The sequence below is a fragment of the Octodon degus genome, unplaced genomic scaffold, assembly GCF_000260255.1.
Source record: "Octodon degus isolate 3935 unplaced genomic scaffold, OctDeg1.0 scaffold00018, whole genome shotgun sequence".
Classification (NCBI taxonomy): Eukaryota; Metazoa; Chordata; class Mammalia; order Rodentia; family Octodontidae; genus Octodon; species Octodon degus.
This window is the reverse complement of record NW_004524594.1, coordinates 13,262,556-13,275,900: the sequence shown is the minus strand read 5'-3', so window position 1 is coordinate 13,275,900 and position 13,345 is coordinate 13,262,556. Positions and strand designations below refer to the sequence as shown.

General features: G+C 44.2%; 1 protein-coding gene across 4 annotated transcripts in view; it reads right to left on the bottom strand.

The window, feature by feature from the left end:
• The window catches only part of Slc1a2 (solute carrier family 1 member 2), a 132,542-nt gene that overhangs the window by 38,164 nt on the left and 81,033 nt on the right, over positions 1-13,345 (bottom strand). For all 4 annotated transcript variants that reach the window (XM_023710469.1, XM_023710466.1, XM_023710468.1 and 1 more), the window contains exons 5-6: positions 7,947-8,112; positions 1,766-1,892 (exon numbers count right to left, since the gene is read on the bottom strand). In XM_023710469.1, coding sequence (XP_023566237.1) covers positions 1,766-1,892; positions 7,947-8,112 — 293 coding nt within the window. The remainder of the gene's footprint in view (positions 1-1,765; positions 1,893-7,946; positions 8,113-13,345) is intronic.

Below are 13,345 nucleotides of genomic sequence, written 5' to 3'. Positions count from 1 at the left end.
AAAACAAAAAAAAAAAACAAAAAAAAACCTGATTATCCCAGCTTTGAATGTTCAGTGAAAGAGTGGTTGGCAAGCTGGAGAAATAGCTCAGTGGCCTAAGTGCCTGCCTGGCAAGAGCAAGGATCCAAGTTCGATCCCTGGTACCTCATGCCATGCTGGCCCTGCACCACGTTGGCCACTGAAACCTGGCATGGTGGTGCACGCCTGTAATCCCAGCACTGGGGAGGCTGAGACAGGAGGATCACTATGAATCTGAGCTGTATAGTAAGACCCTTTACTGTATAAATAAATAAGTAAAAGAATAAAAAGATTTTAAAAAAAAAGAGTGGTCAGCTTTTTAAAGGGAACATCATTCACATCAGTATCAAATATGAGGCAGCTAAAGAATGAAAGGACTCTAGAATTGGCAATTTCTGTCACACAACACGCTTCTGACTGCGTGCCAGGATGAGGTAAGGCCACAGCTGTCAGGAGTCGTTCCCTCAGCCTCATTGCGCTTTGCAGTACCTCTTCCTCCCCCAGGAGATGAGGCTACACTTCTGGAGTTTTGGTTCCAACGCATGGGAAATTCTCGACTCACACCACCCTCTGCCTGTGGGGAGAAGGGAGGCTGTGCTTTATCCCGCAGATTCATCAGATTTCTGGATGATCCCCTTTCCTAAGATTTGGCCCAGTAGAAATGATATAGGCGTGGATGAAGGAAAAAATGTGCACACATTAAGCACATCCTTGGCGTCCTATTCAGAAATATGAACTACATCTTCAGAGCAGGGACGTGGATTCTGTGAGAATTTCTAGAAAACAGGGGCTGATCCTGATGCTTAAGTGACATATTCTATTTTAGGTATTATTATTTATTAAATTCTCATTAGACTTATATGGATCTGAGGGACTTAAAGGATACTCTGTACAGCATTACCATGTCATCCAAAATCTTCACCCAGACAAAATACAATGCTGCCTTGGTTCACAAACTGAATCCTCTCTACAGTTCTGGTCACAAACCAAATCGGACAAGGATTGAGTCAAATTTCCCCATAAGATCAACACTGAGCCTAACTACTAAGTTTGATTCAGTTCTTGTTCAATCTGGCTTGATTTGCAAGCAGAATCAAGGAAAGAATTAAGTTTGTGAGCTGAGGTACCACTACATTCAGCCATTGAGCGTTGCCTGGGGAGCTGATTTGGAATGTTCTTGCCTCCACAACTGTGAGCAATAAATTTCTATTATTTACAATGTACTCAGACGAAGGTATTCTGACATAACAGCTGAAATGGACTAAAACAATGCCCTTACTAAGAAGACTCCAGAGATCTGTCTTGTTCTTTTTCCAACTGTGAGGGCGCTAAAAGAAGTTAGTCATCCATATCCCAGAAGAGGTCCTTTAGCAGGACTGGACCACACCAGCACCTGGTCTCAGCACTATAAGGAACAAATTCTGCTCTGTACAAACCACTCAACCTATGGTTCTTCATTATAACAGCCTGCACTAAGACAGGCGGGCAAAACAACCAACTCATTCTGAACTCGTAGCAAAGTGTGTGTCACGCAGCAGATGTGGCCTCGTGGTTATCATCTGCTAGCACCTGCTCTAGGGAAGCTCAAAAAAGGGGGATTTCCACCCCTTCCTCAATTTTTTTTTTCCCAGAGAGCCATTTGACATTCCACATCCACTCTTTCCTGCTGGGAGGACTCCAGTATCCTTTGGGGACACCAAAGTCTTCTCCTACCCTTCTACAATGAAGTAAGAACAAAAGCACTTACCACATGATCATGATCACTAACTTCATTACGATTTCATTCAGAATGTTGAAGAACTCCACCATCAGCTTGGCCTGCTCACCCATCTTCCCCATTGCGATGCCAAAGGCAATGAAAAACCCTATCAGACCTGTTGGGGGAATCACATGACACACAAGGACAAATTATGAAGTATGTTTGCTTTTTCCTGATTCTTCATCATTCTCCACACATGAAGCAGTGCGCATGACACTGTCTGCTAGCCCACCAATTAGATTAAAAGACAAAAGCATTCGATTTCCCATGGGCAGTGTTTCTCCCTAGATAACAGTGACTTTCCTTAACTTCTTCTACATGACCAATATAAACTGCAAATGTGCCTGTAGCTCCCTGAAGAAAATTAATTCAGTTTCATCCTAAACTAAAAGGTACTCTCCTCTTTATCTTCTCAGTTATGAAATTTTGTGAAATTGCATGTAACCAGATTCCTTCATTATGTATGAACAAAGAAAGGCTTGTTGGGACTTGGGGACTGTCATACCAACTTTGGAGTCAGTGCTGGAGCAGCGGAGACCAATGAGCCAATGACATTTTTGTTAAGGTGATTTTGGAGTGATCTCAAATTAATACTTGACTGGTATATTTCCCTATTGAAAATTCCTGCATGTAAAGGTTTTTTTTTTTTTTTTTTTTTTTTGCTGTACACCTAGCATAAGAGGAAGGAGCAATATTGAAAAATAAAGAAATTCAAAATAAGTTTGGGAAAGTCCAGTATATATATATATAGATATATATATATATATATATCCTGCATTTTATATTCAAAATTGCCATAATTCAGATTCATTTCACAGTCAAAATTGTTAGAATGCTTTTCTCCCTCTGCTCGCCGCTCCCATCTTTTTCAGGATTATAAAGATTCGCTGTCAGATTTTGTCCTACTTAGCCACCCAGCCCTCTTCTCCTTCTCTTAACTCTCCAGGACAAACTGTGTCCCAGGCAATTTGAGGCGCTCAGTCCCTGTGCTTGGAGCCAGCACCACAGTGCACTGGGTCCAGGATCAAGCACAACGCATGACCTCGACTCTTAATTCTTTTCTTTTTTTAAATGTATTTAGTACAGTGTTTACAGAGTCTCACTACACAGATTGGACTTGTAGTGATTCTCCTGTTCTCAGGCTCCAATGCACTGGGATTACAGGCATGCGCCACCAAGCCCAATCTCAATTGCCTTCTCTATGTGCCCCGGGGGCAGGGCCAGCACGCAATACTGAGGATTGAACTCCAGCTGTTGTATCTGCCTAAGCAGGCACTTTAATCTGCTGAGCTATCTGCCCGGCCCTTTGACTTTTATTTCTGTGTTAAATTTTCCTAATCCCCAGTGCCTTAGCACCTGGGAACGTGCCCTCTTCTTCAGTTCCTGCAAGAAGAGACCTGGCTTTTCTCTCTCCAAGAGATGCTTCCCCACCATGCCAGCCAGTCCTTTCCACTATGCTCCTCATTGTCTCCCCCAGACCCACCCAGAAACTGGGGCTCACTGTGTGGCTAACAGATATTCCCTGTACTGCCCGAAGGGAGTCTCGATTTTTCTGTTTGACAATTACTGTGCACTCCCTTACTGCTGAACCATTATTCCCTATTTTGGGGCCCCAGTTCTGACTACTTACAGCGATGACAATCAATACTGCTGTACCTTGGGCTGTCCCAGACTTTTTCTCTGCAACAGCATAGGCCATCTTCTTTTCTCTTTTCCTCCACCCTCTTCCCTGCCATCCCTTGCCCCAGTTTGGCAGGCCTAATTCTTAGTCTCCCATGTTATATCCAGTTTCCTATCCTGTCCAGTTACATCTGGAATCTTGACCTGTGTCTGGAAAACTATCGTGTGATAATTCGATTCTCTTAGAGAGGAACTGCTTCTCTCTGAACCACTAGTGTTACCCTGACCCTCGCCTCATCGCACCAAGGACATATCAACACAGACAGATTACCTATCGCAAGATGTTCTTTTCAGCACAAACAAACAGCCTTACATTCTAGATTGCAAACACATGTACTTAATATTTAATATCTCATTTCTTAGCTCTTAGTCAAAGACTCTGAGAAGTGACTTCCCAAGTGAGTTCCTGGCTCAGCAAAGGCAAGGACTTGCTGAGGATCAGGCCCTGCCAGACTGGACCACTTCTACAGGATGAAATCAATTTCCAGCTGAACACAAACTCATGGAGAACAGTTTGCTGGGTATGTGGTGAGAAACAATAAATCTCATTATTATGGCTGAAAATATCAATTACTCCATTAATGTCATTTGAAAAATATGAGACAATGATCAAGGTTGTAAGTCTCGAGAACTTTTAAAGAGAAGCCTCTCCTCAGGGCCAGCAGATCTTGCCATATGTATGAGAACAAAAGAGAGATGTTTTAAAAGAACAACTAGAGTTGATTTAAACAATTGGATTTGGGTCCAGAATTGGTTCTGGAGGGTTGGGGAGAAGAAAAATAGATCCTTCATGATGCGGGAGACAGAACCAGAATTATACCTTTATTTATCACAGTGCTCAACATTTAGGACTTTCCAAAGCCAAAGAACAGAAAGACAGAAAAACAAAACAAAACAAAACAAAACAAGTCACCATCTCTACCCTTGGAAGACCATGGAAAGAACCTTATTTATCCATCCTTGGTAAATGGGAAGTTTCTCAACAATTCTAACTTCCCTCAGCTTTCCAGAGCCTTGATTGGTGCTTGGATAGAAACCCACATGCAGTTTGTCATTTCCTTCCATAAATATTGCCTAATTGAAATCACTAGCTGAGACTGGGGTGTTCCGCTTGAACAAAGCCCTTTTACACGTCGTCACTGGAGTTGAAAGAGGAGCGAGATGTGTTCAAACTTGCCAGCACAGCCAAAGGTTGTGTGATTTCCTAGAACCCACTGAAACGACCAGGATGCGATTCGTCTACCTGAGGTCTTGGCTTTTACCTCATGGCTCCTGCCTCTTTCAGAGCGTTGGGGATACTGTGACAAAGAGGGCTGGGTCTTCACTCATGACCTTCCAGAAGAGACAGCGAGTGTTTTGGGGAGGTTCTGGGAGGGTCATGAGTATCTGACCAGTGGGAGAGACAGGGTGCCAGGAATGTTGGCAAACTCTCTCTCTGGGGTTAGGGTGTATCTCCATGGTAGAGGCCTTGCCTAGCGAGTACAAGGCCGTGTGTTCCGGCTCCAGTATAAAAAGTCATGAACAAAAAAAACTTCCCTGAAAGTTCAGCTGAGAACTTTTTGCAGAAGAACTCTCTTGCTTTCTCCTCTGATTGTCAATCATGTTTACTGATCTTTCATCACCAGGCAACTCAGGGAACTTATCTTCTCCCTACCTCTCACTTACCCAACCCACTTCCCTCCTGGCCAAACCAAAAAAGATCTGTTTCTGTTTTAGTGTTTAGATCTTTAAGCCATTTTGAATTTAGTTTAGTGCATGGTGATAGATCTGGGTCCAGTTTTAGTTTTCAGCATGTAGAGAGCCAGTTTTTCCAGCACCATTTGTTAAGGAGGCTATCTTTCTTCCAGTGAGCATGTTTGGTCCCTTTGTTGAAGATAAGGTGGCTGAGTGTATTTGCATTGCTTTTGCATTTTCTAATCTAGTCCATTGATCCTCAGGTCTACTTTTTTGCCAATACCTTGCTGATCTTATCACAGTAGTATATATATATATATATTTGTAGAGGCGCCAGGTCTTTTCTGCTCTAATGTTTTATTTTTTTTTGGCAGAACCGGGGATTGAACTCAGGCCCTTTCGCTTGCCAGGCAAGTGCTTATTCTACTAAGCCATCTCCCCAGCCCCCTCCAGGTCTTTTTTGGTTCCAAACAAATTTTGAATTTCTCTAGGTCTGTGAGGTATGTTGGTGGTATTTTGATAGGGACTGTATTAAATCCATATAACAATTTTGGGAGTACGGCCATCTTCACAATGTTGGTTCCTCCTCTCCAGAAGCAGGGAATATCTTTCCATTTTCTGACATTGCCAGTTCTGCAGATAATCCACTACTATTATGGACTACTGAACTATATTGGATTATTGTATTATTTTACTGAATTCACAACCTACAATATTTGAATGGCAATGGAATGCTCATCTCTCACAATACTAAACCAAAAATGGGGGATATAAATGAAGGACCATTTTGCAGTGAAAAAATATATACATGTTCGTATATACAAAATAGTTAGGATAGATATACAGCTAATTTCTCTTAGTTCATTGAGAAGAAAGATTTGTACTAATAGTATTTGGACAGGATATCATGTCTGCATCTTGTACTATGAATAACTACTATGAAGACAACAATATGCAAGGTATTAACTATTGTAACTGTCCTACTGACCTGTTTTGAAACTGTCTCATTGCTATTTCTTTCTCAATAAAATTAATTTTTTTAAAAAGATCTGTTTCTGATTCTCAATGATGGTACAGTCTTGCTCCCTCTGCCTCTTTCTCTCTACAATCTATGAGTAAGGAGGAGGGCTACCGCCTTGAGAATAAGCAGGTAAGACGACAATTACAATTACAATCTCAATTTCAGACTCACAATGAATCCATTGTCTTGGTGTAATTTGTATTTAATGTATCTTAGTGTAGTGTATTGGGGAAATGCACTAAAAAATCACTTGTTTATTTTATCTAAAATTTAAATTTAAGGGCCAGCCAAATAGCTCAGTGGATTAAAGTGCCTGCAAGCAGATTTGGTCCCTGGGCCTGCCACGCGTGCCCCTCCCCTGGAGTGCACTGAGACTACGATTCAGATTGGGTGTGGTGGCACTTGCCTATAATCCCAGCACTTGGGAAGCTATAAACAGGAGAATCACTATGAGTCCGATCTAGTAGTGAGGCCCTGAGCACCCTGTAGACCATTCCCTAAAAAATATAAAAAGTAAATAAGTATATAAAATAAAATTTAAATTTAACCCAGCAATTGTGTTTTATCTGGCAACCCAACCAAGGAGACAAGGACAACCGATCTATATGGAAAGGAAAAGGAATTTGAGCTCATCTGCTTTTAAACAGCTTTGATTGGAAGATCTTGCTTAGTAATCTAGATTCTCCATTTCTCCTGTTCTATGGATGAATGACCTTCCTTCTTGTCTTGGGGATACCACGTTAGTCGTGGGTGTGGATTTTGGAGGGGACTAGACCCTCAAAATGGAAGTGGCCTGGGAGTGAAGGAGAGACAGCCACAGTGGGGAAACGTCATGCCCTGGGGGCCATTTTCTGATTGAGTTCCTCAGCTCCCGGCCCACTTTCATTAAAGATCACAGTTCACCTGACCAGAGCACATGATAGGCACTACTGTGCTTTAGACGTAGCACTTGATTGAATCCTCCCGAGGATCTACAAACCAGATGCCAGTCCCACTTCCATTTCTCACCAAGTGGAGCAACTTGCCCAAGGTGAAGTAATCAGAGGGTGACCCAGAAGGCTCAGAGCCCAAGTCTGTCAGGTATTAAGAAGCTCTCAGATAGAAGGCTCAGAAGTTAGCAGGCTGGAGAAAGGGGGCTTCCAGGAAGCTCAGAAAGCTAAACAAGATCATCTGTAAAGCCCTTTTGGCCCTTACTTCAATGCTTTACAATATGAGTAACTTTATATATATTTTGTTTTGTTTTTTTCCAGTACTGGGGATTGAACTCAGGTCCTTGCGCTTGTCCAGAAAGCGCTTATTCTAAATGAATTATCTCCCCAGTCCCCTACATTTGTTTACAGACTGTGTGAGCTGGAAATAGACAATGTCATGCTTAGTATAGCACTAGTGCATGGGTAGAGCTCAAAAAAATGCTTCAGAAATAAAGAAATGGAGACATGGATGTGCAACCTAATAGCATGGAGATTTATACAAAGTAATGTGCTGAGACCACATAGAGAGTCAGGGAATGTGCCCAACCAATGTCAGCCCCTTCCTCTTTTCCTATCCCACACCTCCAGCCATCAGGTCCCCTACGGCTCTGTCTTCTGCCCTCTTCCTTAATTGCTTGGTTCTCAGTTCTCTTGGCCTTCAAATTGCTTCCCAGAGAGAACCTCCTGCGCCACCTAGAGGACATTAGAGTTATCAGAAAGGAGCAAGGGAAACTGAGTAGCCTGGGGTTGGTGAATGGGCAGCCGGAAAAGGCACAGAGGTACCTCACCCAGGAAGGTGAACCCCAGACCACACTTTGCCTACCTAAGACATTCATCCCATCCTTGAACTCCAGGCCCTTCTTGAGAACCATCTTAGTTTCCTCAGGGACCTCCGTCACAGTCTCGTTCAACAGGGAGACGACAGTGCTGGTGGCATTGGGCTCCTCTGGCTGAGGGGCCACCAGGACTTTCTTCGTCACTGTTTGAATCTAAGGGAGTAAACACAAAGAAGAAGAAAGAGAAGAGGAGAAGGAGAAGAAGAAGCAGAAGGAAGAGAAGAAGAGGAAGAAGAAGAAAACCATAAAGATAAGGTTTAGTCTAAAAGCCAACAAAACCTGGCTACTCAAAGAATTTTGTACTGAAAATAATTAAGAAATTAATTTATGGAACCAGTTTATGAAAATTGGAGAATATTTTACAAGTTTATTTAACAAAGTGATATTTTACTACAGATGTACAGTAGGAAACAACTGTCCAAATCCTAAGAAAACTGTAGAATTTATAATATTAGCTTATACTGTCCTACAAGCATTGTGGTCTCATACAATGGGACGTAAGCTGAAATCTGGGGGACGGTGTCATTTCTTTCATTCTCACGGCTGTACCTCTGTGCCTCAGGGACCATAATAGAGGCTAACGTGGACGCTCCCCAGAACTGTGAGCCCGAGCCTGATGGCCTTCTGTGCCTGCTGGATGGTCATGGCCCCAGTGCTCAATCTGGGGTCCCTCCAGAGCCAGGCTCTGCTGGGAACATCTGGTGGGGCACCAGGTGTGCTAGTGGTAGCAGCCACTATGGTAGGAACATCCACTTGTATTCTGGATCCAACTGTAAGTCTAGAAAATAATCATTCCTTCTGGAAAGCAATACTACCCAACCCTTGTTCAATGTTTTCCAAGCTTGTAGACAGCTCCTTGGGAACCTCTCACACTCCGCCTCGACTTCCGTGGCAGTAATCCTATTTTTAAAGGTGTCAGGCACCCTCCATGCAGACTGCTGTGAAAATTTACATCTGAGCCCCCAAGCCTACCATTGCCAAGGGAATTAAAATAAAACTCATGCGGAATCCTAGAATGTCGGTGTTGGCATGTAGCAGGTGACAGATGGATAAGCCCTGAATAGATACGGAAGAGGATGCATGGAGAAGTCAAGTGACTTTTCAGACGTCACAGTTGTTGACGTCACAGTTATCCAGCTCCACTGGCTTGGCTGCTGTTGAGTTCTTCCCACTCCTCATGCTGTATGGTGAACTATGCAGACCCGAGCTGCCTGCAGCTGGGCCTAACAGGCAGCAATGCCAAGCTGACCAGATGACAGCAGCGCTGTGAATGGAGATCGGTGAGTTGGGGGCTAAGGTGGGTGTCTTGGTCCCAGCCTGGCCACATGCACTGATACCCAGGGTCGGCTGTTCTCTCGCCCCTGGTTCTGGGCAGCAGTGGCATGGAAAGAGAAGAGGAACAATCACAATGGAAGTCACAAGCACAACAGAGTCACGCTCCCAGGGAAGAAGGCTCGCCCCTCTCCTGAGAATGCTAAAGAAGCCAAAGCCCAGGCTAATGGGAGCAGTGAGCACGGACCTACATGTGACTGTCAAGTTCAGGGATGGGTCCCATGCTCCAGATTTGATCGGTAGCTGCTACCTCTTAACAGGAACTAAACCAAGGGCAGATTCCTCACCCAACAGTAGAATCAGGGTTCAAAAAGATTGGTTGGACTGCAAAGTCTAGCTTCAAACAGGCCAGGCCAGGGGCTGTAGGGGAAGCTGACAGGACAGGTGCACTAGAAGCCAATCCTAGTCCTCATCTGAATTCTGGATTCCGAGAGCCTGTTTCCACTGTACAGCTCCATCTGCGGACTGGCTCTAGCTTTCCTCATCCTATTCGCCATCATCTCTGTCCTTAAAATCTGCCACCACCTCCCGATTTACCAACCCACCCTTTTCCTTGCCTGTCATCCATCTACAGGCAAGTACAGCTGTGCATAGTTCCATCTATTTACGAAGCTGCCAGACTTAAAAAAAAAAAAAAAAGCCCCTGACTGTGTGGTACCAGGGATCAAACTCAGGACCTTGTGCTTGTCAGACAAGCACATATCCCACTGAGCTATCTCCCCAGCCCTCATCCCATCCTCCCCTCTTAGAACAAGAATGCAGTTCTGACCTTGGCCTGAGTTGGAGTTTCCTTTCTTCCTTCCGTATTCCCCATTCTCCACACAGCAGCCTCCCTTCCCTTCCCTGAACATACTAACTACTTCTCAACCTCTACCAGTCTGCTCAAAGGCTCTCCCCAAGTTCTCTGACCTCCTTCCTTCTGATTCCCCATCATTTCAGCCGGACATCTCCCTCATTACGACTCGGTCCAGCCTTACCCTGCCTCTAATCCTCACAGTTGTTAAGTTTCTCACGTGTTCACCTGGTTTGCTTCAGGTTTTTCTCCTGCCTCTTAAATGCACATGAGCATCATGGGACTGGGAACCGGCCTCTGTCCTTCCTTGTGGCATCGTTTGCTGAGCAGAGAGCCCAGCCCTCAGAGGCACTCACAAGTACTGGCTGCGTGAACGAGCACTGCTCACAGAATTCCCCGCAGGAGCAGGAGCAGGCGCCGCGTGGTTTCTGTTGCTGGCCTTGATTTAATGTCATAAGGCTACACTTTATAGCCAGTCACTTTCTTGGAAACCTCACTGCTCTGCACAGCAGGTGGGAGGACTTCCTGCTCTCCAAGACCCAGCGACCTGAAGTGGGAAAGCCACACCCTGTTACCTGGGGTGAAGCAGCCTTGGTTCTGTGGAGAGTTTAGCTTTCACCAGCTTCTAGCTCTGGTCAGAAAGCCCTCATTGCTCAAGAGAGACAATTGTAAGTCACTTCCTCTCAGGCTTCGTGGAAGTGACCTCTTGCGATGCCACAACACTTTATAACAATGGCCTGTTCACCTCAAGACCTCTTTCCTGCTTTTTCTTTTCCTTTTTATGTATTTAGTACAGGGTCTACAGGGTCTCCCTACACAGATCAAATGCATAGCGATCCTCCTGTGTTCAGTATCCCAGGCGCTGGGATTACAAGCACATACCACCACACCCAGTCTCAATTGTGCCTTAGCACATGCAGGGGACAAGGCCAGCATGGCACTCTGGGATGGAAGCCCGGTCCTTGCATCTGCCTAAGCAGGTGCTTTAGTCTGCTGAGCTATATGGCTGGCCAGACCCTTAACATCCTGTGCCATGCTCAAGGAATATGTACTCGCCTTTACCTTGGGCAGAGCACTGATTCTACACTGCTTTTCCTCAGGCTGTCTGAACATAGAAGGACCTTGACCAGATTTAGCTGGGGGCTAGGCCTCCACACGGATATAAATTTTGCCTGGGAAGTGATCGGAGTCAGAGTGAGGGTGGCACAGGGACTGACACAGTGCCCCATCCCAGGGTTGGAGGCAGTGATCCATGCAATGGGCAGCTATCTGCAAAGACAGGCCCCTGGCTGAGAGGTGAAAGTGGCCAATACCCCCAACTCAGTCCAAAAACCCCCAACTCAGTCCAAGACCCAAGGAGCCACTTAAGGCACCTGGCTGCTTCTTGGCCCTGCCGTCTAAATGCCTGGACTGAGATAAATGATTTCTCAGCGCCTCCCAGCCCCAGGCTTCTCCTAGCTCACTCCAGGCACTACAGCTCTGGAGAGCTTTTTGTAACATTAAGAGGATACATGGCAGTAAATCACGTCTAATGCTCCAAAGCAATCAATTTCATCTTCTACTCCGGCTGGTGGAAAAAACAAGCACATGATACCGAGGGGTCTACAGCAGCTCTCCTGACCATACTTGCCCTGTCTAGAATGCTTTCCTTTAATATTGGGTCCAAGCTCCTGTACCACCAAAATGGCATTTAAATCCTGCTGAAGTCCTATTTTACTGTTAATTGCTGTAAGAACTGTACTGTATTTATCAGGTACAATGTGCTATTTATTATGCATGTAAACACTGGGTTATAATCACATCAGGTTAAAGAGGCATACCCACCATTCCCAGTGTTTGTCATTTCTTTGTAAAATGGTACTGAAATCAAAGATCATATCCTGTCTCGAAGCAATCTGGATTCTACAGGGTCTGGCAACTGAATTTTAGGGGCAGCTGGGCATACACACTTTCCTCTAAGCTGCCTATCCCCTAAATTCATTTTTTTTCCCTATGATTTCCTGGAAATGGCTAGAGAAGGCTCATTGTATCTAACTTAGTCCCCAGCTAGGCTGCTGAGAACTGAGGAGTGTTCTAATGTAAGCTTGTTGTTGGGAAAGAAAGCAGGCTAGCCAGGAAGTAGGGCCTGGGCAGATGACTCAGTGGCTCCATTCAATAGAATCAGCTGGGGTTTTTTTTTTTTTTAAATTGGCAGAACCAGGGATTGAACTCTGGCCCTTGCGCTTGCCAGGGAAGCACTTATTCCACTGAGTCATCTCCCTGGCCCCAGAATCAGCTGTTTTTAATATTCCCAAGTTTAAAGAAATGCATATGCCTGTGTGCAGTTGGTAGGAGTACACACTGCCAATGGCTTCTATAGTACCATTTTGCAACATTCAACAAATTCTAAGGATAAAGCTTTTTGAACTCATTATTCTTGAGGGATATTACATGATCATAGAAAAGAGAATGATTCTTTTGCACCACTACAGGAAAAAAGCAAGAGACATCATGGCATGTAAGATGTAGTCCTGCTTGAGTTGATTCTTTTAGAAGTCATGAACACATGTACACATGGGAAAGAAGATAAATGTTAGGAAACAAAATTCTCAACAAGAGTAGCTCATGGGAGGGCCAGTAGGAGCTTCTGACTTTCGTTTAATGAATTTCTATGCTATTTACCCTTTTGAATTCCACACATATTATTCAAACCTACAACTTCCCAAAGCATCCAGGCCTCAAAACCATTTTGGAAGATTATAGGGTCTGATTTTGTAGGGTGGGTGACTCACAGGGAGAACCTTAAAGGAAAAGAAGAGGAGCAAGAAAGATCTCAGAGCAAGAAGATATTAGTAAAGCCATATTACTATGCTGAGCTGTAAAAGGCTCAAGTCAACAACTTCTGACATTACCAGTCATGGAAAACCCACTACTATTATGGACTACTGGACTATATTGAAATACTTCGCTGAATTCATGCACTTATAATATTTAAATGACAATGGAATACCCTTCTCTGACAAAACTAAACAAAAAAGGGGATACAAATGAACAACCATTTTGTATCTGTATATTCAAAATAGCTAAGATAGATATAGAGCTACATTCTCTTAATTCAATGATTAGAAAGATTTGTTCTAATAGTGTTTGGGAACAGGATATCATGTCTGCATTTGTACAGTGAATAACCACTAATACAATATGCTAGGGGCCAGGGAGATGGCTCAGTAGAATAAGCGCTTCCCTGGCAAGCTTAAGGGCCTGAGTTCAATCCCTGGTTCT